This window comes from Orcinus orca, chromosome 9 (assembly GCF_937001465.1).
Source record: "Orcinus orca chromosome 9, mOrcOrc1.1, whole genome shotgun sequence".
Classification (NCBI taxonomy): Eukaryota; Metazoa; Chordata; class Mammalia; order Artiodactyla; family Delphinidae; genus Orcinus; species Orcinus orca.
The window spans coordinates 22,127,096-22,151,747 of NC_064567.1; the positions used below are offsets into that span (position 1 = coordinate 22,127,096).

Consider the following 24,652-nt stretch of genomic DNA (forward strand, 5'->3'; position numbering starts at 1 on the left):
CAGCTCTGACCGTCATCTTGAAATTGGTCATGAGGTGGTCTGACCAGCATCATCTTGATTGTTTCAAGTATAGTTGGTCTTCAGTTCCAGGGTCTGTTTGTTCCCATTTCCTTGAGGCCAATTCTTGGAATCGTGGCAGCTTATGTCATGGCTACAGCCTGGTCATCACGTAGTTTAACTTCTTCCACCTGGCGGGGGTTTCAGTATCTATAAGACAGCTCACAGGATAGGGCTCAGGATATTATCTATAGCCCTTGAGAAAGAACTAAAGGTCCTTGACTATGCTTAATGACTAAACTACTATTATTTGGTCTCCTTTGACTGTTTTCCTTTGTTTCTGCATGTTCTCACTTCTCTGATTAAACTTATTTTTTGGCTAAAGTTTTTCCACAGACAAAAGGCAGGCAGAGGACCTGGGGGACAAAGACCAAAGGGTCCTGCTCCATTTCACTCAGTGTCAAATTCTTTATCTGCACAGGCTCTAAATCCCTGGGTTAGAATTTTCAAGTACCTACTTTACGGGTGTTTCTGGTTTTTTCATTCTCTTGGGTGTTGGGGAGAAGAAAGAAACCAAGAGGCAGAGACCATAATTCATCCTCATGTCCCCAGCACCTATCAAGTAGACAGTAGTCATATGAATTGAAATTAACATACTTCTGGAGAGGGCCTGTGCACAGAGACAAAGACCCAACACAGCCAAAAATAAATAAATAAAATAATTTTTTAGAAAAAAGAAAGAAAGAAATTAAGGTACTTGCAGAATCAGTAAAAGCTTCTTGGAAAAGACGGGCAGATAGGATTTGCTGAGGAGAGTATGGATTTCTGGTGGTTTGGAAACATGAGAAAGGTAGAGAACTGGGGGAAAATGGTACACGATAGAGTTGGGAGGAAATTTGCCCCACTTGGGCAGACCTGACCCTGGGCATGGTGGAGAAGGTAGAATATGAAAAGAAGATACGAGAAGGTGATAGAGGGCCTCACAGTTCAAGCAGAAGACTTTACACCTGATGAAAGGAGCAAATGTAGAGCCTCAGAAGGTTTCTGAGCTGGTAAGTGACTGCAGTCTTGAGAATGATGAATCATGCACAACCGATGCTTTAAGCAGGAAGCCAAGCAAGGAGCTTCCTGGAGAAATCCAGATTTTTAAACGACGCATCTGGGCTGGGTGGTGGCTGGGAATGCATGAGAAGGGCTCCAAGAGGCATTTCAGTGGAAGAATCAGAGTCCCTGGTGAGTGACTGGTGCCTGACTGGGCATAGGAGAAGTCAGGAAAAGGGTATATACCAGTAGGTTGGAAAGGAGGGGCAGATAGCCACCTCCACAGCAGCCTCTGAGCATTTCCTCACCCAATTGTCACAGTGTGTGAAGTTCCACTGTAGGAATTTGTTTTATCTCCCTTACAATATGCTTTCAAAGAGGAATTTTTGCTGAGAGTTACTACCCAACGAGTTGAGTTCACTGTAAGTGTTAGGGACATGACAGCTCTCTTCTCTTCCTGAAAAAGATAGTGGGGATGAGCCTAGAGCCACATTGGGGATCCAACTGAAGCTCAGACCCCTTGCTCCTGAACCTCGGGCATTCCAAAAAGGAGTGAGGACTCAAGGATGATGCCTGAGATGAACAAAACGAACATTTCCTGGAATGGATGAAATCAGTAATTTTTTTTAATGAATAGAAGAAGTTGGAGGAGGAGAAAGCACAAGCCTTAGTAGGAAGCTGTAGGGAAAACTCCAGAAATCACTGTTGTTTCTCTCTGCTACTGACAATATAAACAGATGCTTATCAGAAGAGAGTATCATCCTTTCTACCGCCTCATCATTCTGAAAGCTGGATAAAATAAGTTTTTTTAGATAGCTATATCGAGATATACATGACATACAATAAACTGCATATACTTAAAATATGCCATTTGAAAAGCTTTGACATATGTATATACCCATGAAACCATCACCACAATCCACATCATGAACCTATCCATCAACCGCAATAAAATCTGTTTTTGAGACTCACTGAGAAATCTCCAGATGGAAAGAAACCACTGAAGACCCCTTGCTTTGCAGATGAGGAAATGAGGCCCCAAAAGGGGAAGTGACTTACACAAATCCCCAGGAGTGATCAGGGGTAGAGCAGGCATCCTCAGACCCTGGGTCACTGCTCCAACACTCTTGGCTGTCCAGTCATCCAAGGTATTTCCACTCAGTTCTAGGAAAAGACCATTTTAGACCAAACACCTCTTTATCAACCTATCCCTGGGGAATCTGTAATTCAGAAAGAGAAAGATGATAGCTGTCTTTAGAAAAGTGTTCTTGGGACTTCCCTGGTGGCGCAGTGGTTAAGAATCCGCCTGCCAATGCAGGGGACACAGGTTCAAGCCCTGGTCTGGGAAGATCCTACATGCTGAGGAGCAACTAAGCCCATGCATCACAGCTACTGAGCCTGTGCTCTAGAGCCCACGAGCCACAACTACTGAGGCCGTGTGCCACAACTACTAAGCCCATGTGCCACAACTACTGAAGCCCACGCACCTAGAGCCCATGGTCCATGACAAGAGAAGCCACTGCAATGAGAAGGCCACGCACGGCAACAAAGAGTAGCCCCTGCTTGCTGCAACTAAAGAAAGCCCACCCACAGCAATGTAGACCCAACACAGCCATAAATAAATAAATAAATAAATAATTTTTTTAATGATGTATAAGAATACTAAGAATATGTAAAGACATGGAAAGATGTTTACAGAATATTAAGGTGGTTTTTTTTAGAATCCACTTACAAAACAAAACATGCATTCAAAATAATGACTATATAGGAAGGAAATACACCAAAAATTTAAACAAGTGATTTGGCTATACACTTCTGTGTGGTTAACAGTAACTTTAATTTTCTTCAATTTGCTTATACTTTACATAAAAATAAAGAAAGAAAAGACCAAACCTCCCTCTAAGGTGGGATGGGAAACCACAGGTCCTGGCATCTTTCCTTATACCTTGGTCCCAACTGGGTTTGGCATCCTTCCTGATGCTGTGCTTTGTAGCCTTGGCTTTCCTTTTGGTCTGTGAGTTCCTGATTTGGGTTCACCTTAATACTTCATTTTCCCACCTACCCATACCTTGGGGCTCCTCAAAGCTCACGACCCTGGTGGTTCTCTGCTGCCCTCACCTGCCACCAGCAATCACCATGTTAATCCAGTGGGACCCAGTTTACACTGGGCCCTGGCCTTCTTCCAAAGACAGCCTCTGTGCTTACTTAGGTCTAAAAGTCCATTACACAAATTCTTGTTTCTATCAAGTCAGTTGGGAAGAACAAATAGAATTCATAGATCATTTGCTGTTTGCAACACCAAGCTCAAAAAACCTCCAGTACAATAACTATTTGTCCTTCCTCAGCCGGAAGATAACCACCCAACACCATATTGTGAAGATCTGTCTTCTCATCCTTCTCTGTCTGCATCAGGTTCCCATTTATGATCACCCCAGCTTAGGTTCCATGAATGGATCCCTCATTTATGGAATACCTACTATGTGACAGGCACTGTTAAGTTGTAGGACTCCAAAGATGAATAAGATTTTATCAGTCAAGAGCTCAATGTCTAGACTACCACTGTCCAACAGAACTTTCTGCAGTGATGGAAATGTTCTATATCTGCACTGTTTCAAGAATGTAGCCACCAGCCACATGCGGCTATTGACCACTTGAAATATGACTAGTGTGACTGGGGAATTGAATTTTTTTAATTAATTTTAACTCAAATTTAAAAACTGAAGCAGTGTAAAATATTCTTCCTTTAAAAACAATGTAATATTTTGGTAGGACATTTTAACTGTTGAAATTTAGCATCCAAATTGAGATATACTGCAAGTATAAAAATACACACCAGATTTCAAAGACTTAGTATGAAAATTAGAATGTAAAACATGTCATTAATAATTTTTATATTCATTACACATCAAAATGATAGTATTTTAGATATATTGGGTTAATAAATTATATTATTAAAATTAATTGCACCTGTTTCCTTTTACTTTTTTAAATGTAGTTATTAGATAATTTAAAATGACACATGTGGCTTGCATTAAATTTCTATTGGATAGCACTGATCTAGAGATAAAAAAAGTGATATCTAAATAAATAGTCTTCAACTAAAATACATTATACATTCCTGGAAATGTATACAAAAGTCTAATGCATAAAAGTTAAACAATAGATTTACCTGATATAACAGGGTAGGGTAGTTAATTCTTAAGAGCTAAAATATATTATAAAATTCCTAATTTCAATATGCATTAAATAATAGTCCTTTATTCCAATTGCAAAAATAATTCATGTTGCTCATTAAGAACTGACATATTACAGAAATAACTCAGAAAGTTAAGGTATCCCTAGAGATAATTAACAGTTTGAGCTATATAAAAACATACTGTTATTACTGGTTACTTTTGTAAGTGTGAGATGATACTATATTTGGGCGAGAGCTAAATTATATTCCATGATATGGATATATTATAATTTATTTAACCAATCCCTTGTATATGACATCCAATTTTTCACTATTTCAAAGCATATTATAAGGAACACTCTTATACTGCCTTTGTATACTTTTTACATATTTTTCTGCTTCTAAAATAATATTCTCATAGTAAAAACATTCAAATATTGCTGAAAATTATAGCAAAAATATGACTACCTCTCATGTTGCCCCCTGCCCTGTCCCAATCTGTATCTCTGATGATTATTACCAGTTGGGTATATACATCTTATCAGAAATTTTTTTTCTGTGTATATATTAATCAGCTTATTTTTTTCTTTTCCAAAATTTTAGACAGACTATACATACTGTCGAACTTACTTTTTAACTTAAACATATATTTAGTAAGCAACAAGGATATACTGTATAGCACAGGCAATTATACCCATTATGTTGTAATAACTTATAATGGAGTATAATCTGCAAAAATACTGAATCACTATGCTGTACATATGAAACAAACACAATATTGTAAATCAACTATACTTCAATTAAAAAATGAGAAAAAAACACATAAATTTGCACACACACAAAGGTGAAATCATTATTTTTCTCAACTCATAAGGAATATCAAGGGTTGAAACCTCAGAGTGCAGGCTTGGCCTTTATAAGTCCCTGGGCTTAGTGTCCAATCTAGCCTCAGACACAGGTTCTAAAGGTTTCACTAAAACAAATACTTGCTACATTTACTTTTCCACACTTATTTCTATCATATGTGGAGAAGACCAGGCTCAGGGGAGATGCCATATATGCTCAAACAAAAGATGCAGTGTTGTGGGCTATTTCCCCTGAGAAAATCCAAATCCAAAAAGATGTGTTTTTAATTTTTTGGATAAGCTCTCATCTATATTCTCTTGATGAAATTGTCAAACGATGGTAACAGGTATGTAATTTTTAAAGCTGTAGAATTTAGTGGTTGCTTCATTTGTATATAAAGTTTACAGAATCAAAAATTTTAAAAAGATGACACTGACATTACTTGCAATTAGAAATTTCCTTTCAAGATCTTCATCAAGATTTTTTTTTAAATGTCAAGAAACTTTTTTTCGAAGAATAAAAAACCTCCTGATTTGCTAAAAAAAATTATTACTTGGGCAAAGGGGGCCAAAAGGTAAAAAGAAAAAAACTATAGTTGATGTAAAAGAGACAGAAATTTTGAATCATATTCAAAATTTAAATTTAATGAATTAAGTAAGTAAAAGAGTGGATTGCTGGGGCAGAGGGTAACTCTTATGTTTAACTTTTTTAGCATCTGCTAAATTGTTTTCCCAAGTGAGTGCCAAACGTTTTTATAGGCGTTTTGGAAAACACAGAAGTGAAGATAACCCCTCATTCCAAAGAGCTTACAATTTACAGTAGATGGAGAGATGCAATTAACATGTATACATTAAAAGTATAATTATAATATAGCTTATAATTCAGAGCCAAACCATGCAACTCTAAATTAAAAGTGCATCTACACACAGTCATACATTTTTAGAGCTGGAAAGGAAAGGAAATATATATACATTCTATATATATATATAATTTGGACACCTTTCCGTGTCAGTACATATACTTAGGTTACCAATAAATGCTCATTGATAAGAAACTCATTCAACAAATTATGATAGAGCTATACAATGGAATACTATGCAACCATTAAAAAGATATGATATAGGTCTTTATGAACTTACATTGAATGATGTCAAAGTATATTTATAAGCAAAAAAGGCAAGTTGTTGAATAGTGTATATTAATTTTTTTTTTTTGGCCGCACCGCATGGCATGTGGGATCTTAGTTCCCTGACCAGGGATCAAACCCTCGCCCCCTGCATTGGAAACCTAGAGTCTTAACCAATGGACCAGCAGGGAAGTCCCAATGTTCCCCTTATCTTTGGTTGGTGTGGATTTGTTCTGTTTAACCAGTTGACAATTAGAAGACACTAGGATTTTTCTAATTTTTCATCATTTGAAACAATATAAATACTAGGTAAATCTTTGTGTATATCCATGATGATCTCCTTAGAATAAATTCCTAGAAGTAGAATAGTAGGTGAGAGGTTCATATCTGTAAGTTTTTAGATTTGAATTGCTAAATCCTTCTCTTGAAGGCTCTAACAGTGTACACTCTTCCACTAGTGCCCAGGCTTCTGGATTTTATTTGTACTGTGCTTGGAAAAGTCTTCCCTACTTGAGATTAGGATACTTTCTACTAGTGCACTTTTCTAGTACTTTTATGGTTTCCTTGTTTTATCTTTCAATTTTGTTCCATCTGGAATTAATTTTTATATAAGGAATTAGTTCACATCACCTTTCAGATATATTCTTCAGGAATATATTTTCCAGCATTTTATATGTTTTCTTTAATTTTGATCTTTTTTTTTCTACAAATGAGCAGAGTCAACAGGCTTAAGTCCAAATATGTAATTGATGCTAAAATGCACCCCTTCCAGCATGTCTAATGATTTCCAGCTTTGTCTCAAGTGAACTAAATCTATAAAATCTATTCTTCTTATCACTAACATCGACACATTCATTTTTCCATGTATAAATGTCAAGGACTAACTATTCAAATAGATGTACAAACACCAGTGAACAAAGATATTGATGCCATTGAAACTAAACAATACAGTCATCTGAAATGCTCATTCATGAGCTCAAGTACAAAAATCCAAGTTCTGGGGTTTAGGAGTGTCAATGCATAATGTCCAAAAATCCAGTTTTTGAACATCAAACCTAAGAGAGGAAAGATTGGGGGGTCATGATAGCAAGATATGATGGGCTACAACAGGGGTCTCAACTGTGGGAACCAACTTTCCTGGGAGATCCACAGAAAATGTTAGAGGGGTGATCTTTGAGATTGGTCTTAAAATTGAGGAGTAGTTCAACATTTGAAGAGTCCAACATTTGAAGATTTGGTGACCGGTGTTTCAGGCAGAGGAATCAAGTGTGGGAAGGTGGCAAGGCTTGGAAGGGGCTTCTTAAAGTCCTGATACCATCTTTCTCCACCCCTCCCAACTTCCCCTCTTCAAAAGGAGGGAAGGATATGATGCCAGACCTACTGATTGATTATTTGACCTCATTCGCAATGAATGTATTACTCCAACCCTGCATATACATTTTATACCTTCTTATCTTATCTTTAATTGTGTAATAAAAGGCTTTTCCCTCTTTAAAGGAACTTCAGACAAAAGCAAAGCAGGTCAGGAGATTTTACAGATGACAGCCAAATGACCTAATTTAGTCCTTTGTTGGTGTGGTGGCCTGGGGTACCAGGTAGCCTTGGCTTCTCACCCCTAGAATGCCTGTCTTCACCTGCAGAAGGTGATATTCTCCTTTTTGTCAAGGCCTGGACCCTGCCCTCACACAGGCCACCTTCTTCCCCATCTTTCCAGCTACACTCCCAGCCTCTTTCCCTTCCTCAGTCCAAGCTCCCTACCTCCCACCTAGTCCCAATACACCCAAATCACTATAATACTTTTTAAAGTTTTTTTTTCAATATTTAAGAACTTAATCCTACTTCCTCTATTCCCTGAGTCCCAAGACTCTGCACATTTAAAATTAATTAAAAGATTTTAATACCGGAATTCCCAGCTTAGCAGCCATCAGTGTATATATCCTTGAACCTCCCACTTAACACAGATGATTTTCTGAAAAGCATGCTGTGTGTTGTATTCTTTTTTTTTTTTTTTTTTTTGTGGTACGCGGGCCTCTCACTGTTGTGGCCTCTCCCGTTGCGGAGCACAGGCTTGGGACACACAGGCTCAGCGGCCATGGCTCACGGGCCCAGCTGCTCCGTGGCATGTGGGATCTTCCCGGACCGGGGCACGAACCCATGTCCCCTGCATCGGCAGGCGGACTCTCAACCACTGCGCCACCAGGGAAGCCCTGTGTGTTGTATTCTTTAGGCAGTGCTGGAGCTGTCACAGACCAGCTCACCAGAGCCACTATGCTCATTTCTTCCCAACTCAACGTTCAGTGGTGTCACTTTGTTAATGTGAAATAAGCAACAGTGGGAGTATTTATATCACAGAAATCAGCAAGTGCTACAAAATCAGGGCTTTTAACAATCAGAGCCAATTGTTAAACATTTACCAGCACACCACTGTTTTAAGGATTCTTTTGGTTTCCAGTAATAGAAATTCACTTGAGTTAGCATAAGCAAAAAGGGGAACTTACTATAAGAGCCAACGAGTGAAGTGTCATGATGCCTATGAGAGGGTAAACAGATTGGCCTTAGGAATTAACTGGAACCAGGGACTTGAAAACCATCAGAACTTTCCATTGCATCTCTCTGCCCTTCTTTGCTTCATTCTTTTGTTCTTGTTACAACTTGCTTTCCCTGGTTTCCAAATCTATATGAAGGGAAACGTGAAAACCTACTCTGCTCTAAGTCCAGTCACCTCAGGAGACTGATCTCTTTCCTGGTCCCAATTCCAAATTCTCATGAAGGAACTTTGATTGGAAGAAAGTCCTACTGAAATCAATGACTGGACAGGGTGAAGGGATGGAAACAGGCAGGATCACACTGTAACAACATGCATGAGAATCAGGGAAAAAAAGAGGCTCCTAGAAAAGAAAAGAGATGAGGCAGTCAACCTAAAAAGTCCACAACATTTATAAAGACCTTTTCTCAGCTATTAACAGCTCTCAGCATCACCACCACAGGCTCCATCAAAGGAGTACATGTACTTACTTAGTATTTATTTAACGTCTGAGCACCTTATAATAGGCAAAAGGAGCTGCTCTAGAAATTATAGAGGATAAAAGATGATTAAGACTCCATAACGGCTGCAAGTAAAAGAAAAGCCAACTTAAAATGATTAATAAGGGAAATTTTCTTGCCTAACAAAAAGTCCAAAAGTAGGATGATTCCAGAATTTCTTAATTTAGCAGCTCAGGACCGAGACTTTTCCATATTTTCACTTTGATATGTTTAGACTAATGTTCTATGGACACAGGTACCTGTCACAGTTGAAGTCATCAACATCACCCACCAAATGAAAAGGGACAGTGCAGGTCTTTTTTAAGACTGAAGAGACTTTTCTCAGAATGACCCCACCAGCAAACTTCCCTTTCCAGAATTAGATCACATGCCCATGCATGAACCACTCACTGACAAGGGGAATGGCACCACCCTGGTTGCCTTAGACCGACTGGGACCTAATTCCTATAAGGGAAGGAGAACAGTGGAACAAAATGGGGAGCTGGAACAGAAGGAAAACAATTGATGGAGGCTACCACAGACGCTTGCTGCATCTGAAGGGGTGCAATCAAAGAAAAGAGACAAAAAGACTCCGGCCCTAAGTTGCATTTCTCCAAGCGCTTTTGTCTCATTCAACTCTCTGACCTGCCATGTCACTTTTACTAACCCTGGCTGCAGACCCTTCCACTGGGACCTGGTTTTTATCTCCCTGCTTCCCTCTTTTGGTTTACACTAATTAGTAGCAGAGTTGGCTCCCTGCCTGATGTTCTCACTGCTAAAGCAAGATTTTGAACACATGAAACTTCATAGTGACAGAGAGCCCTAATAAACAAAGACAATTATAGACTACAGGCCCCTGTAATCAGGCAGCTTGAGGGCCTGCCTGTGAAAGAGGCCAAGCTCAGAAGATAAAAGATAAGAACTAGAAAACAGTACTGTCTGGGATTATAACATTTTTGTTTTTGTTTTTAAGTATTTCATGCACTTCCTTTTGTTCACTGAGTGGAGATCTGCAGTGAGAAATGTTATGCAAAAAAGGACAAGTATAATTTTTTTTTTGGAATACGTCTTTTTTTTGCCAGCTTCTCTGGGCCTCTCTAATAACTTCCAGTCTCATACAAAAAAGTTCGGTTTTCTATTTCCATCTGTAGCTTTGTGAAATTTAAAGTGCAACTCTTCTTTACAGTAAAAAGTGCCTATAAATGTACACTTCAGTTGGTATTAGATACTAAAAAAAAGAGGAGGGACATTTTCTCCCTTTTGTCTCCTTCACTACCCCTGCATGTTTGTGCCTGATTTGTATTTCCTCTTACCCTCCAATGCACCTCTGTGGCCATATGTTCCTGACAGATAGAGAATATCCAGGTGGCCTGGTACTTGGAAACTTGTCAGATGTTATTCAAAGCAATAAAGAACACATCATACAAGTCTTTGGTATATTGTTACAGGGAAACCCTGTTTAGAATTCACTAATTGGGAATTTGTGATAATTTGAGGAAGGGCTGGCTGAAGTTAACCTTTGTACTATCTATGGAAAAAAAAAAAAGAATTCACTGCAGTTCTGAATAGTGTAAACAAGATTGGAAAGGGAATAATTATCTACTTAAAAGAACCAGTTGTTTTGAAAAGCTTTAGAAGTATCCTTTTACATACAAACAGGGTAATTATGATTTAAACAAAGGCTGGCCTGTTTCTAAGGCTTCTTTGAAATGTCAATTACAAATTATTCTTGTTTTTTCACCAAGGCAAAACCCACCCCTGTGTACCAGGCAACAGTTGGTTAGCTTGCTTTCACTTACTCTATTTGAAAATAATAAATCTAAAGTTCTTTTAAAGTTGTATAATTTAATTCAAGCTTTTCACAAATCTAGACAGTTGGTCCATCCTTTAGTCTCTGAGTGACGATTTACTAATTACTAGCATACAACAATCACGAATGCATAGAGTGACACCTGCCTTCACTAACGTGGTGGAATAGCTGGCGAATACAGAAAATTGACAAAACTCCTCCAGAGCGGTGGCTCCTATTTTCTATCCTACCTAGTAAGAAACACATTTTGCATTGATTGCAACTCAGTACACACACACTAAAACAAAAACAATACTTACCTTTATTATGTGCGACACTGTTATTTTCTATTCATTTGTTACTAAATGCTAGTCACTACCCACTAAATTGATTGCACAGTCTATTAATGGGTCACTGTTTTGAAAACACTACCCTGGAATCTGTTGGGAGATAGTATTCTTTTGTGAGAGAAAGGGATGGTGGTGGTGTCACCAGCAAAGCCCATTAAAAATTCCCAGGAAATAAAAATAGAATCTGGGTAATAAAGTCTAACCTTTTTTTTTCTTTTCCTTTGTGCTTCGCCTAGTTTCAGTTGCTCATGGCGTACTGCGCACAGAGGCCTCGCACGCGGCACTGCAGCCCAGAGCTGCCAGTGCAAAATGGCCGCTTGGACACCTCAGCTCGGTGGGCCGTGGGCAGAAGCTCTGCGCACGACACTGCAATTCAAGATGGCGGCGGCAGCAGGCTGTGTGCAGAGGCACTGCGCCCAGCACTGCAATCTGGAGCCTTGAGCAGAGCAGCTGTGCCCGCCCCGCAAGATCTCTGCCTCCCTCCCTGCTGACAAGATCCCTACACAGCAGCCCTGCCCAGAGCCTGTTGGGAAGAGTGTGGACTCTAGAGCGAGAGGTCACACCTCCCCATTCTTTGATCAAAGAATAAAACTTTCCTTTCCTTTTGAACCAAACTCAGTCTCATTCTGTTGGCTCCAATGACACCAGGCAGGAGGACCCTTTTGGGGGCCCTAGGCAGGAGGGTCAGTAACAGTGCAAGGAGCTGTAGCTATGTGGTTTTCTTGATGGTGTCCTCCCCCAATTCTCTCAAAACTTTGGCCATCAACCTCACTGCTCTAGTCACTACTGCCTCCTATTCCTCAACATTCAGTACAAAGCTCATTCTTACCTTCACCAACCCTTTCAGCTAAGTTTCCATTTCCCTTCTTTTTTCAAAAGCCCACCCTGAGTTTCTGCCTGATCTACTGATAGTTGTCCAGCCTTACTCACTGCAAATGAGGTAAGATGATGCTAAGGCCTCTCCACTGAACAGTGTCAGCCCTTCCCTGTTTTACTTAACTGCTCCAATCTCTGCTCAGCTTCTGACCCTTGGCTCCATTCTCCATGAACAGTCCTTCTCTAGCCTCTGGACTCGGTTTGGTATTTGGGGTCTGGTCTCTCAAGGTCTTATCTAATCACTGTTCATTAAGAACATGGATAATGTGTTATCATCACGGTAAAAACAAAATCTTTGTGATCAGACAAAACCCAAGACCCAACTCCCCAACTCACCAGCTCTATGACCTTGGGTATATCATTTAATTTCCCTGAGCCTCGGTTTCATCATCCATAAAATTGGATGCAAGCTTGTGAAGGGTAAATTAATCCTTATAAAATGCTTACTTTGGTGTCTGGCATATAGCAAGCACTCTCTAAATGTCACCTATTATCAGTATTATTATTGTTGCTGTTATTGCTACTGGCTTGCCTCTCCTTCCACCAAAACCACACCACCCAATCTTGGAGGGCAGAGGTTCAGAGTTTGAGACTATCTACCATGTAGCTATAGTTTCCAGTTCCCCTATTCCCCAACCCCTCTCCAAACACCTATGTGTATACTCTCATTTTTTGCCACATCCATCTCAGTTAAAACCTTCCCTGGGCTTCCCTGGTGGTGCAGTGGTTAAGAATCCACCTGCCAATGCAGGGGACACAGGTTCGAGCCCTGGTCAAGGAAGCTCCCACATGCCGCAGAGCAACTAAGCCCGTGTGCCACAACTACTGAGCCTGCGCTCTAGAGCCCATGAGCCACAACTACTGAGGCCCGCGCACCTAGAGCCCATGCTCTGCAACGAGAAGCCACTGCAATGAGACACCCGCGCACCGCAACACAGAGTAGCCCCCAGTCGCCGCAACTAGACAAAGCCCATGTAGCAATGAAGACCCAACACAACCAAAAATAAATAAATGAAATAAATTTTAAAAAGAAAAGAATATATTGTTTTTTTTAAAAAAAAAACTTCCCTGCATCCCATAGTTCCCACCCTCACAGTTCCTGACAAGAGTTGTGAGGCTTGATGTAGGTGGACATTGCTACACAGGTCAGTTCTGACCATTTAGTTGCATGGATGGACCACAGATAGGAAGCAAGCCCAAGAATTCCATGCCTCCCCACAAGCAAGCTACCCAAACAGGTTACAACCTTCTACCATAAAAACCACAGGTGCCCAAGTTTTTCCCATTTAGCAAGGACAGACTGAAGAAGGGACTGTTATGAAGCCCAGGGGCCCCACCTTGACAGCTCACACAGGCTCTGAATACAATGAACACCAAGCCACAACTGATGTTTGCAGCCCTAGTTTCACGAACTATCTTCCACTTCACGTGTTCTGTACCTTGCTCATTAATTCAGTTCCAATGAGCCTGGACATGCTTTTGCTCCTCATCTTACAATGCCCTTGCCTTATTCCTCTGATTCAGTGTATTTCTTTCTTTGGCTTTGGCTGTCCTCCCAGCTGTGTTTGGTCTGTTTTTCGATTAACGTACTTACAAATTACCCTAATTAATCCCTTCATATTTATAGCCCCTGGTTTAACTCATCCATGATTCCTTCTTCCAGTGGACAGCTATCTCCCACCCCCCAACTCTGACCTGTGCTAGCCCCATAGATGAGACCATGAAAAGTAGTAGTCTTTGACATACATGACTTTTCGGATAATAGTTCATTGCTTATATTTTAGATCCACAAGCAACACATTTGGGGCATGGACCCATCGTACTCTGTTATCTAGAATACAGTCATTGTCCTCTTCCTGATGAGATTATATCAGCTTGGATATCACTTATGGCTGTGTGGGAGGTGGCAACTGACTTACCTTGAAATCAGGATTTTTCCATCTTCAGAGAATAATGGCTAAGATCACAGTAATTAAGAGCCCAAACTCTGAAGTCAGATGACTTGGGTCTAAATCCTGCCCCTGCAACTTACTACTATATTTTGAGTTTGTGTTTTTGGCTTTTGGTATTTGGATTTTGTTTTGGTGCTATTTAAATAAACAAGATAACAAGCATCTTGATCATATAAAGTTAGAAAATATCAGAATCATTCACTAAATTTTAGATATTGGCCCCTGCCCTGCTTTCTCTGCCTCTGCTTTCCTCAGCTCCTCCCTTTTGCATTCATGAATCCCTCTGCATATTGATTCAACTGCATTATTTATCTGCCATGTTTTCTGGCCCTGTGCTGGGTCACAGAGATACAGATAAGTCATGGACTCTATCTTTAAGGGTGGAGATATATATATATATATATATATATACACACAAACAAATACATGCATTAAAATGTTAAGGGTGCTGAGATAGAGAACTTTTCAAGGTACATTGGAGCATAAGGGAGGGCACAGTGAGTTCTGCCTGAGAGGACAAAGTGGAGGAGGGTAAAATCAAGAAGTAAAGGAAGTCTTTGTGGAAAAGGTTGACGCTTGAAGTCGAAACCTGAAGTTGTCCTCTTTTCACTTGCAGCCTCAGACCTGTTCCAATCCTGAGGAAATCTGAATAAGACAGTCTCCACAAATAAGCTGAGAAATGTCACCCCATGTCCTGGATTCTAGCGGCCTAGTTCCAATGGCTGGGACTTCCACATTGCCTCCCGGGTCTCTTTGTTGCCGTTAGTTAAGGAACTTGAAATTATCAGGAGTAACTCCCAAGCCCACAGTCATAGTTCTGTTGTATTTCTCCCAATACCCCATAAAAGGCTCAGTTCTTAGTATTAAGCTGCAGTCTTTATCAATGTAGTATCCAAATTCGTCCCTAACACTTAAACCCTTCTTTGAACTCCAGCACAGAGCCCCTGCTGCTTATCTTGTCCTTGTCAGCCCTCTTCTCTGGGATCTGGGCCTTGTTTGATATCCCACTTGGGGTTCTGCCATCCTCCAGAATAGCCACCCATCTACTAGGCCTGCTTGAATTCCCCACCACTGGGGTCCCCGCCTAACTGGAAAACTCAGCCCCAACTATGTCTGGATTGCGGCTAACTTTCAATAAAGACTCTTTCTTTGACAAATTTGAGTTAGGCTCTTCTGAGCCCTCTTCTCATCCAGATCTCAACCTTGGCGCCCATCCTGTCTTTGGCTGCCCAGTCCAGTTTTAGCAAGAATTCTGCTAAGTAAGTTTAGTGACAGTCCCCCACCCTTGATATCTGAGCACCCTTGACATCTGATCAAGTTCCTCATCCTCTACCTTTGCTGTATAAGTCCTTGGTCTGCCTTTAGCAAGAATCATGCCAGGTCAATTTAGTAGAAATCCCCCTATGCTTGATGGCTCCTCTTAGTAATTTTCCATCCACTGACACCCTTACCCTGCTCCTTGGTTATAAATTCCCACTTGAACTTGCTGTATTTGGAGTTGAGCTTGACTTCTCTCCCCAGTTGCAATAGACTGGACCCCTATTACAAATAGTCTTGAATAAAGTCTTCCTTATCATTTTAACACATGTAAGAATAATTTTTTCTTTAAATACTTGTCATGCCCTTTGGACAATAACCACGGACAGCCCATGGCCCAGCTGTCCTTCTGGTCTACTCTAGGAATCCAGTCTCATTCCAGCTCCTCCTCACCAGCCCCAAGCTGACACATGTGCATCAATACAGCTTAGGTAGGGAATTCCCTGGCGGTCCAGTGGTTAGGACTCCACGCTCTCACTGCCGAGGGCCTGGGTTCAATCCCTGATGGGGGAACTAAGATCCCACAACCTCGCAGCCAAAAAAAAAAAAAAAAATACAGCTCAGGTAGAGCCACCTGTAAATATGGATCTGGAGAATATGAGCCAATTCTATTCCAACCAACATTACCTAATTCATTCAGTCAATCAGATAATCAAAACATATGAATAAATTTAAATAGTTTCTAAACATAAATATATTTTCAAAGAGGTTCCTTATTTGTATTACAGATATAAACAAAATACATACACTCAAGGCATAAAGTATCTGTCTTGTGCTCTTCTGAATAAAAAAAATCACAGTGGATACAGATCTTTGATGCTCCAATGGTGCCATAAACAAATTCACTGGTCTGTTTTTGGACAAAGAATTATCTGAAAATTTTTTTTTTTTTTTTGCGGTACGCGGGCCTCTCACTGCCGCAGCCTCTCCCGCCACAGAGCACAGGCTCCGGACGCGCAGGCCCAGCAGCCATGGCTCACGGGCCCAGCCGCTCCGCGGCATGTGGGATCCTCCCGGACCGGGGCACGAACCCGTGTCCCCTGCATCGGCAGGCGGACTCTCAACCACTGTGCCACCTGGGAAGCCCTATCTGAAATTTTATCTCTTGCATTCCAAGAATGTTTTTGTTGTTAGTAGAGAGACTTTATTGTAAAAGCCTCCTCACCTAGAGCTCTGGTCATTTTTTGTGTTTTATTCATCTCTTTCATTTGGCTTCAAGTAAGGTAAGGACTAGATAAAATTCAAAATTTACTGAATTTTATGTTAATACCAGGTCCAGAATTTCATTCTTGAATATCTCCCTGCATTGGGGTTGTTACCGAAGCGTTTTGAAGGAAATGGCGGGTCAGCCATTCATTGGTTCTCATGGCTTTGCAGTGGAGGCAGGGCCTTTCCCTGATTTGGCAACCTCCCATATTCCTTTGCCTCTGAGCTATTTTTCTCTTCTTAATACTGGCTGGTGATTGGTGGTGTTCACTTTCACTCTCCTTCCAAGAGGAGGCTCCCGAGTTAGATACTTCACTCTCACACTCAGTAGTATCACTGTCAGGTTGTGTCTGATTCACCCGGCTGAATTCAGAATGGTGCCTCGCTCGTCTTTGTTCAAGATATGCATTGACCAAAGCCACTTCTGAGTCAGTTACAAGAGGAAGTTGGTTCTGCTTTGGTTTTGTCATCATTTGCAAAGAATCCCTGGCACCATCTTTGTTTTGCCGCTTATAGGAAGTATCTTTGCTTGCTAACAACAATGAAACAAATCAACAAGTTAGGCACATTGCTGGTTACTATAATCTCATCTTACCTAAAAAGGAAGCCTATTGCGTGGGCTCACTCTTTGCTGCCATTTGCCAAGCCACCACTTTTCCCCACTCATTTGCAAGTGTTGGCAGCTGACTTCATTTTCCAGTACCATACCAAAACTCCTAAAAACCAAAAGGGTCAGATAGATGCTTGACATATTACTTTTGAAGTTTCATGGACACTTGATATAATATCAAGGGAAAGGTCTCCAAACTTTTCCAGAGAAGGACCTTTTTACCTTTGCCTTGACGGCTTAAAGATGCAAGCGTGTATATGAATGTGATTTGGGTAGCAGAAAACTAAAAAGGATCTTCTCTTTATACACTGGTGTGCTGGAGTTGGCTCACACCAGCCAGTTCACAAGAACTGATAAACTTTCAGGAATTTTGCAAGATGGCTGTTAAACATAGTTATTGGTAAAAATTAAATTGTATAAACTTATCACTAAATCAATTTGTTACAAATAAATGTAATAAATACTCAAAACTCATCACTTCCTAAATTATTTTACTAGATTTTATTGTGAGGTTTGCTCTTGAAGCTACTATTTATGTCTGTTGTCTCTGGATATCAGAAATACTATGCAATGATGTGCTACTGTGCATCTCTTCCTAACTCCTATGTTCAGTGACATCATGTTGGTAACCTGAAATTAGTTTTGGTAGGAATAAAAATCAACAAGCACTAAGAATCAGGTCTTCACTTATGGTTTTCTTGATTGTCTAGACTTAAAGTAATGGAGAACATGTTACTGACATAGATTACATTTAAAGGTGTCATGCCTATAGCCGCTATATTGTGAATAGCACCCAAAAATGAGGAAATATTCTTCCAGAGTATTCTAAAACTATTATCCAGCTCAACAAAGATGTCATATACATCATTAACAACCAAGTTCAGTTCCAACATACATCTTTCTGTTTCTTTCATCTTACTCCTTAACTTAAAGGAAAGTATCAATAACATGCATATTAGGACTACACTCGTTCATCCATTGCAGCTATAGGTTGGCTAAGGCTATAATCAAAAAACTATTTTGTGAGAATCAGTGGCCTATATGGAATTTACCATAAAGTGTATTATATGTTTTATTATTTGTAAATTGTCTGATATACATCCTTTATGTTAGCAAAATCTTTTAAATGATATATACACACATTTTTGGAGAGCCAGTTGTTAGACATTTATCAGCACACCACTATTTATAGGTTATTGAAAAAGATGTCATATATAGCTCATAGTTCTGTGGTAACACTAGCAATAAATGTGTGTGAAAGGCAAGCTGTGTGACGGGAGAATGCTGAGGAATGAAAAGACAGCTTGAACTCTACCTAACAGTAATTTATAGCCTCTAGCAGCTTTGCTGAAGTAGCTAAGCAGTCCTTCTGCACCAAAGCAAGGTGTTCATCCAGTGGGCCACCACAGGTCTGGGGAGGCTCTATAACACTCTTGGCTATTTACCTCTGTTGTTTGCTTTCCACACACAACACATATTTCTCTCATCATAGTCCAATATCAAATATGCACTGGCTCTCACCTTTACTTAGCGAACTGCTTGTCCCATTGTCTTCATTCTTTTTCTTCTCAGACATCTGTTTCAGAAATATCGATTAGTAATAGTGATCTCAGTTGGTTGTTTTTCCCTCGTATTTACTTGTTAAGAAACACTATTGCCTTGGGCCCTTTGACAATGTCTAATTTTAAACAGTGCAGTTCAATAAATACTTACTGAGTTCCTATTATTTTGATCCTACTTCTGCTGCCCATTAAGAAGACCATGCTTTGATAGCAGGATCTACCAAAATGTTTTGAACCCAGCAAAATGGAACAAAGATTGAGAGAAAATAATACTGATGAGAAGCTATTAGTTACAAAGTTTTCTTATACTCACTGATTTTATAGAGAAATATCGTTTAAATGTCATTTAAAAACAGATATGATAGTACTAGGATTAGTTTTAAATTACTTTTTTTAAAATTTTTGGCCATAATGTACAGCTTGTGGGATCTTAATTCCCCGACCAGGGATCAAACCCACGCCCCCTGCAGTGGAAGCACGGAGTCTTAACCACTGGACCGCCAGGGAAGTCCCAGTTTTAAATTACTTTTTAAAGGACATTTTATCAGGTCATGTTATGATAATTCTTTAAGATCTTTATATGAATTCATAGACTTATATCTCCTAAATCCTTCCGAAACTTTCCTCCACAATGCAACCATAATATATTACCTGTGAATATGGCAACTAGAAGAAATTGATTTCTTTGAATAGTTCTAATTCTGCCCCAATATTCCATAAATATATTTGTCCCATTTTTCACGTGTCCCACTTTTTGATGCTGAAAATGGTTTTGCTAAAAGATATGCATACAAAGCAACTCTTTCAAAATATATCAAGTATGTTAGAAATACTCATAACACTTTTGGCACATAATAATTCTGGGAATCTATCACTGGGAAATAAACTCTAAAAGAGAGAAAGTTTTACATACAGAAATATTTATCCCAATGTAATTAGGGTAATATAAATACAAAATTCAAAAGTCGGCTCAGACTTCCCAGGTGGCGCAGTGGTTAAGAATCCGCCTGCCAATGCAGGGGACAAGGGTTCGATCCCTGGTCTGGGAAGATCCCACATGCTGTGGAGCAACAAAGCCTACGTGCCACAACTACTGAGCCTGCGCCCTAGAGCCCCCAAGCCACAACTACTGAGCCCACGTGCCACAACTACTGAAGCTTTCATGCCTAGAGCCTGTGCTCCACAACAAGAGAAGTCACTGCAATGAGAAGCCCACGCACTGCAACAAAGAGTAGCCCCCACTCACCGCAACTAGAGAAAGCCTACACGCAGCAACGAAGACACAATGCATCCAAAAATAAATAGATTTTTTAAAAAGGAGGCAATAGTTAAATAAATTATGATGTAATCATACAATATATAGTTGTAAAAATTATAATAAAAGTATGTTCTAACATGAGGAAATAAATGTTATAATATTAAGTTAAAAATCAAGATGCAAATTTATATATGCCGTATGATCACAAGTTAGCTAAAAATATGAAAAGAAAAAAGACTAAGGGATGTACGCAAGTGTTAGCAATAGTGGCTTTGAGTGTTGAAACTGATTTTTTTTCCTTCTAATTCTTAAAATTGTCTACAATTAGGGAAAAAATGAATTTATGTAGAAAGTCATACTGCCTCTGGGTTGAAAAGTACCACACTTGGTTATTCATAACTGCAATCTAAGATCTTTGGTCCACTCCTTTCTTAATACCTGATCTCCACAATGGTAGGCAAGTTTCTCTAACGAGGTACCTCTTTGCTTTCTGGGTTACTGAAATCATTCTCTGAAAGCTTTCAGTGAAATCCTCTTTTAAGATACCTGTTTTTTAAAAATGTTTTTGGGTGGCCTTATTTTAAATTTAAAATGTATAGAGATGATTATTAAAATATTAGAAGTTTATGAACCTTAAAAAGTTAACAGTAGTTGATTATTTCTATATAATCTGGAGTGGTTTTTATTTCATTTTTTCTACTTTCCTATAATGTCCACATTTTCTATAATGGGTACTTTTGTAATTCAGGGGGGAAAGTGTTTTAAAACACTTATTAGGTTTATATCTTTTTCATGGAAAGCTTCCATATTTGACTTGATGTCAAATCAAAATGTAATCAAAAAATCAAAAGAAAGATTTTACATCAAGCTAAGTGGAATCATATGAACTGTGGTTACCAAAAGCATTTTATTAAGTGTCTTTGTGTGTGACTCAGCTGAGTGAAAACAGCAGAAGTGCCTGCCCTGAAGTGTAGGGTAGGACAGTGGTGAGATCTGGGCTATGGCTCTGCCTTTCTTCCATTGTGATTTTACCAAGCCACGTAACACCTCCTAAGCTCAGTTTCCACATATGCAAAAAGAAGAGCCTGGACTGGTTTTGTTTGGAAAAATTCCAGCACTAGCTGTCTGAATAAACACTAAAAATATATATAAACTAAATATAGTATATATAATCTCTGAGAGCAAAAGGGTACATGCATCTTAGATAGTGGCAAATCCAGAGGAAATCAGTGTGCTTCATGTTTGAGGGTAATTACCACCACATTTCCATCACGCTTTTACCATTACTTCAAGGTTTGTAAATAAATGTTCATAATTTAGCAGAGAAAATGAAGTTCAAAGTGAAGGAAAAATTCCATCCTTTTTGACTAGCTCTCATGTGGTTCTCAGATTTCAAATCTGGGACCCTTTAGAAGAAGCAGTTGAGTGGATTATAGTTGCCATAAGGGTACAAAGTGAAAGACAAAACCTCTAAGATAATTAAGGTTTTAATCAGCACTGAATAGATATAATTCAACATTTCAACTATGCTATGAAACAAACAAATGATATGGCAGGAAACCTGGGTCTATTCTCCTCTCTGTCATAACCACTCATGTGTCATTGGACAAGTCACTTAATTTCTTTGGGCTTTATCAATAAAAATACAAAGGATAGATACTGATATCTTACTTGCCTACAAGCAGGAGGCTGGACCATAAGCTCTCTTGAGGTCCTTGAAGCTCAGGGCTCTGTGACTCCAAAAGCTGATGCAAGCAAGGGAGCAGAGAAAGAACTTAGACCTCTCAAGGGGGTCTTCATGATGAAATTGCCAAGAATCAATTTCAACTTTTTGTTAATTTTCTAAAGTAGCTTTTCTTGCCAGGCTAGACAAATTCAATGTACTTAGCTAGGGAGTCTAAGACATGTATAAGCTATCACTATTCTAAATATTCTTTTGGCAAAGTATCTATCTTAAGCATTTAGACTTTAGATGAAACTTCTTTTTAGGGGGAGGAGGTGATGAGGGGAAGAGACTTTGATTATTACAATGGAATCCAGCTGGCATAGACATAACAAGCCTCCTCCTCTCCATCTAGAGCTGATAACAGCATTCAGCCTAGCTGACCATTGCCAGCCTAGTGCTCTGGCTGTAATGCTAAATGGTGGTGGTTTTATTTTTTGAGTTTTTTTTTGCGGTACGCGGGCCTCTCACTGTTGCAGCCTCTTCCGTTGCGGAGCACAGGTTCGGGACGCGCAGGCTCAGTGGCCATGGCTCACGGGCCCAGCCGCTCTGCAGCATGTGGGATCTTCCCTTACCAGGGCATGAACCCGTGTCCCCTGCATCGGCAGGCAGACTCTCAACCACTGCGCCACCAGGGAAACCCAGTGGTGGTTTTATTAATCATCAGCCTGGTATTAATGGTCAGCAAGGATTCCACATCAGCAATTTATAAGACCTCAGTTACTCATAATATGTGGGAGCATCACAGCCCTGATTAAGTGGGCTATCTCACTCCTTAGGATGGCATTTTTTCCCCTGGTAGGTGGTCTAGAGTGGTGACTTTAGCTCTGTTTAGTTTAGTTCTGTATCTTTTTCTATGTGGAGAATGTAATGCCTCATTCTAAAAACCCAAAATCCTACAACATGTATCCTATATTATATATGACAACTTCTGTATCTTTGATTAGAATTACACAGCTACAAAAGGAATTTGGAGGTCATTAACCAGTAGGGAAGTTTATCCCAGTATTACTTAGCATTTGGACAAACTGAGAACAACCTAAATATCTCAAAATTGCAGATTTGTTATGGTGCAACCATGACAAAATTATGTAGTCGTTAAGAGTGCTGCTATGTAAATATAATTTGAGGAATGATTACAATATAATATTAAGTTTAAAAAAGCAGGTTATAAAAATATATAAAATATAATGCCAACCATCTAAGATCAAAGACAGACAGATGAAGAGAGATATACTGTGATGCAGAAAAATTAAAAAACTAGAAGAACATACTCCAAAATGTTAACAGTGGTTATCTCTAGGAAATAGGTTTACAGTAGTTTAAATTTTCTTCTTCATCCTTTTCTATATTCTTGGGTTCTCTAGAATGATACTGCATTATTTTTAAAACTAGAAGACAAACTTTTAAAAAGTAGTTTCACCAATGTAAAATAAATTTATTTTATGGAAAATCCCCTAGTATACAGTAAATATATTATTTAAAATGAAAAAGGATATCCTACCCAGAAAGAAGCCCGAGAGAAGAACCAATATAATGGTTGGGAGAAGACCAATAAAATGACAAAATACCAAAGCAGGAAGTTCCCTATTGTCTCACAAGAGTCACCCTTCTGGCATTCATAATCTTGATTTGGAATGGCAAAACTTGTAGGTATGGGGGGAGGATCCACCTCCCAAAATAAAGAAAAAAGGTCTCCCATGATGGCTTCTTGAACATATTCCCCTCAAAGGGATGAAGAAGACTGGGAAGTACTTCACTCCATGTGTACGACAACTTCCTTGGCAACCTATTATGACATATTCTTCAGTAACTATGACAGGAACTGACAAACATTTCTTGGATTACTAAGTTTTTGGAAGATCTGTCTAAATCACTTCTATGCAAGTTTAAGGTATATGCCCCATATCTTAATATGGTGCATTCTGCCATAATCTTTTTTTTTTTTGGTCCTGAAACTTGTATATACAGTATTTTCTTTAAATACAGTATTTTAATGTCTTTTTTTTTTTTTTTGGCTGTACCACATGGCATGCAGAACTTGCCTGACCAGGGATCGAACCCATGCCCCCTGCATTGGAAGCGCAGACCACCAGGGACCACCAGGGAAGTACTTTAATGTCTTTAAAATCTAAGTCTCTGAGGTGTCCATTCATTTTTTTCAGTCTCTTTGATATATATCATATCATTGTAAATTAACATACAGAGTTCTAATGTATTATTGACTGAATTGTGTTCCCCAAAATGCCTATGTTGAAGCCCCAAGCCCCAATTTGGCTATAACTGGAGACAGGGACTTTAAAGAGGTAATTAAGGTTAAATGAAGTCATAAGGATGGGGACCTAATCCAAAATGACTCTTGTTCTTATGAGAAAAGGAAGAGACATAAGGGATGTGCAAGCACAGGAAAAAAAGGCCATGTGAGGACACAGAGAAAGGGGCCATCTGCAAGCCAAAGGACACAAGGCTCAGGAGAAACCAATCCTGCTGGCACCTTGATCTCAGATTTTCAACCTCTACAACTGTGAAAAAATTTCTGTGGTTTAAGCCACGCAGTCTGTGGTATTTTGCTATGGCAACACTAGCAAACTAATACATAATGCCAACAATACATCTAATTTAGGTAGTAGTCGTGTTCCTTTTTAAGCCTTGAATAAATGCACAGTAATTCATAGATTACATTAAGAGGGAAAACATAGATGTACCTGTTGTGAATTACATCAAACATGCACAATTTCTTCTTATGAAAGAGTCAGACATGGGTTGGGGAGGAAACTCGTATTCTAACTTTGACTGTACA

General features: G+C 39.4%; 1 protein-coding gene across 1 annotated transcript; it reads right to left on the reverse strand.

The window, feature by feature from the left end:
* Positions 1–8,173: 8,173 nt before the first annotated feature.
* On the reverse strand, positions 8,174–24,539 carry SSMEM1 (serine rich single-pass membrane protein 1). Its single transcript, XM_049714512.1, has 3 exons — positions 23,357–24,539; positions 18,831–18,885; positions 8,174–17,231 (listed from the first exon to the last, which is right to left on the reverse strand). Exons 1-3 carry the CDS (start codon positions 23,552–23,554, stop codon positions 16,777–16,779), a joined length of 708 nt encoding a protein of 235 aa, XP_049570469.1. The 5' UTR covers positions 23,555–24,539; the 3' UTR covers positions 8,174–16,776.
* Between the last annotated feature and the right edge of the window lie 113 nt (positions 24,540–24,652).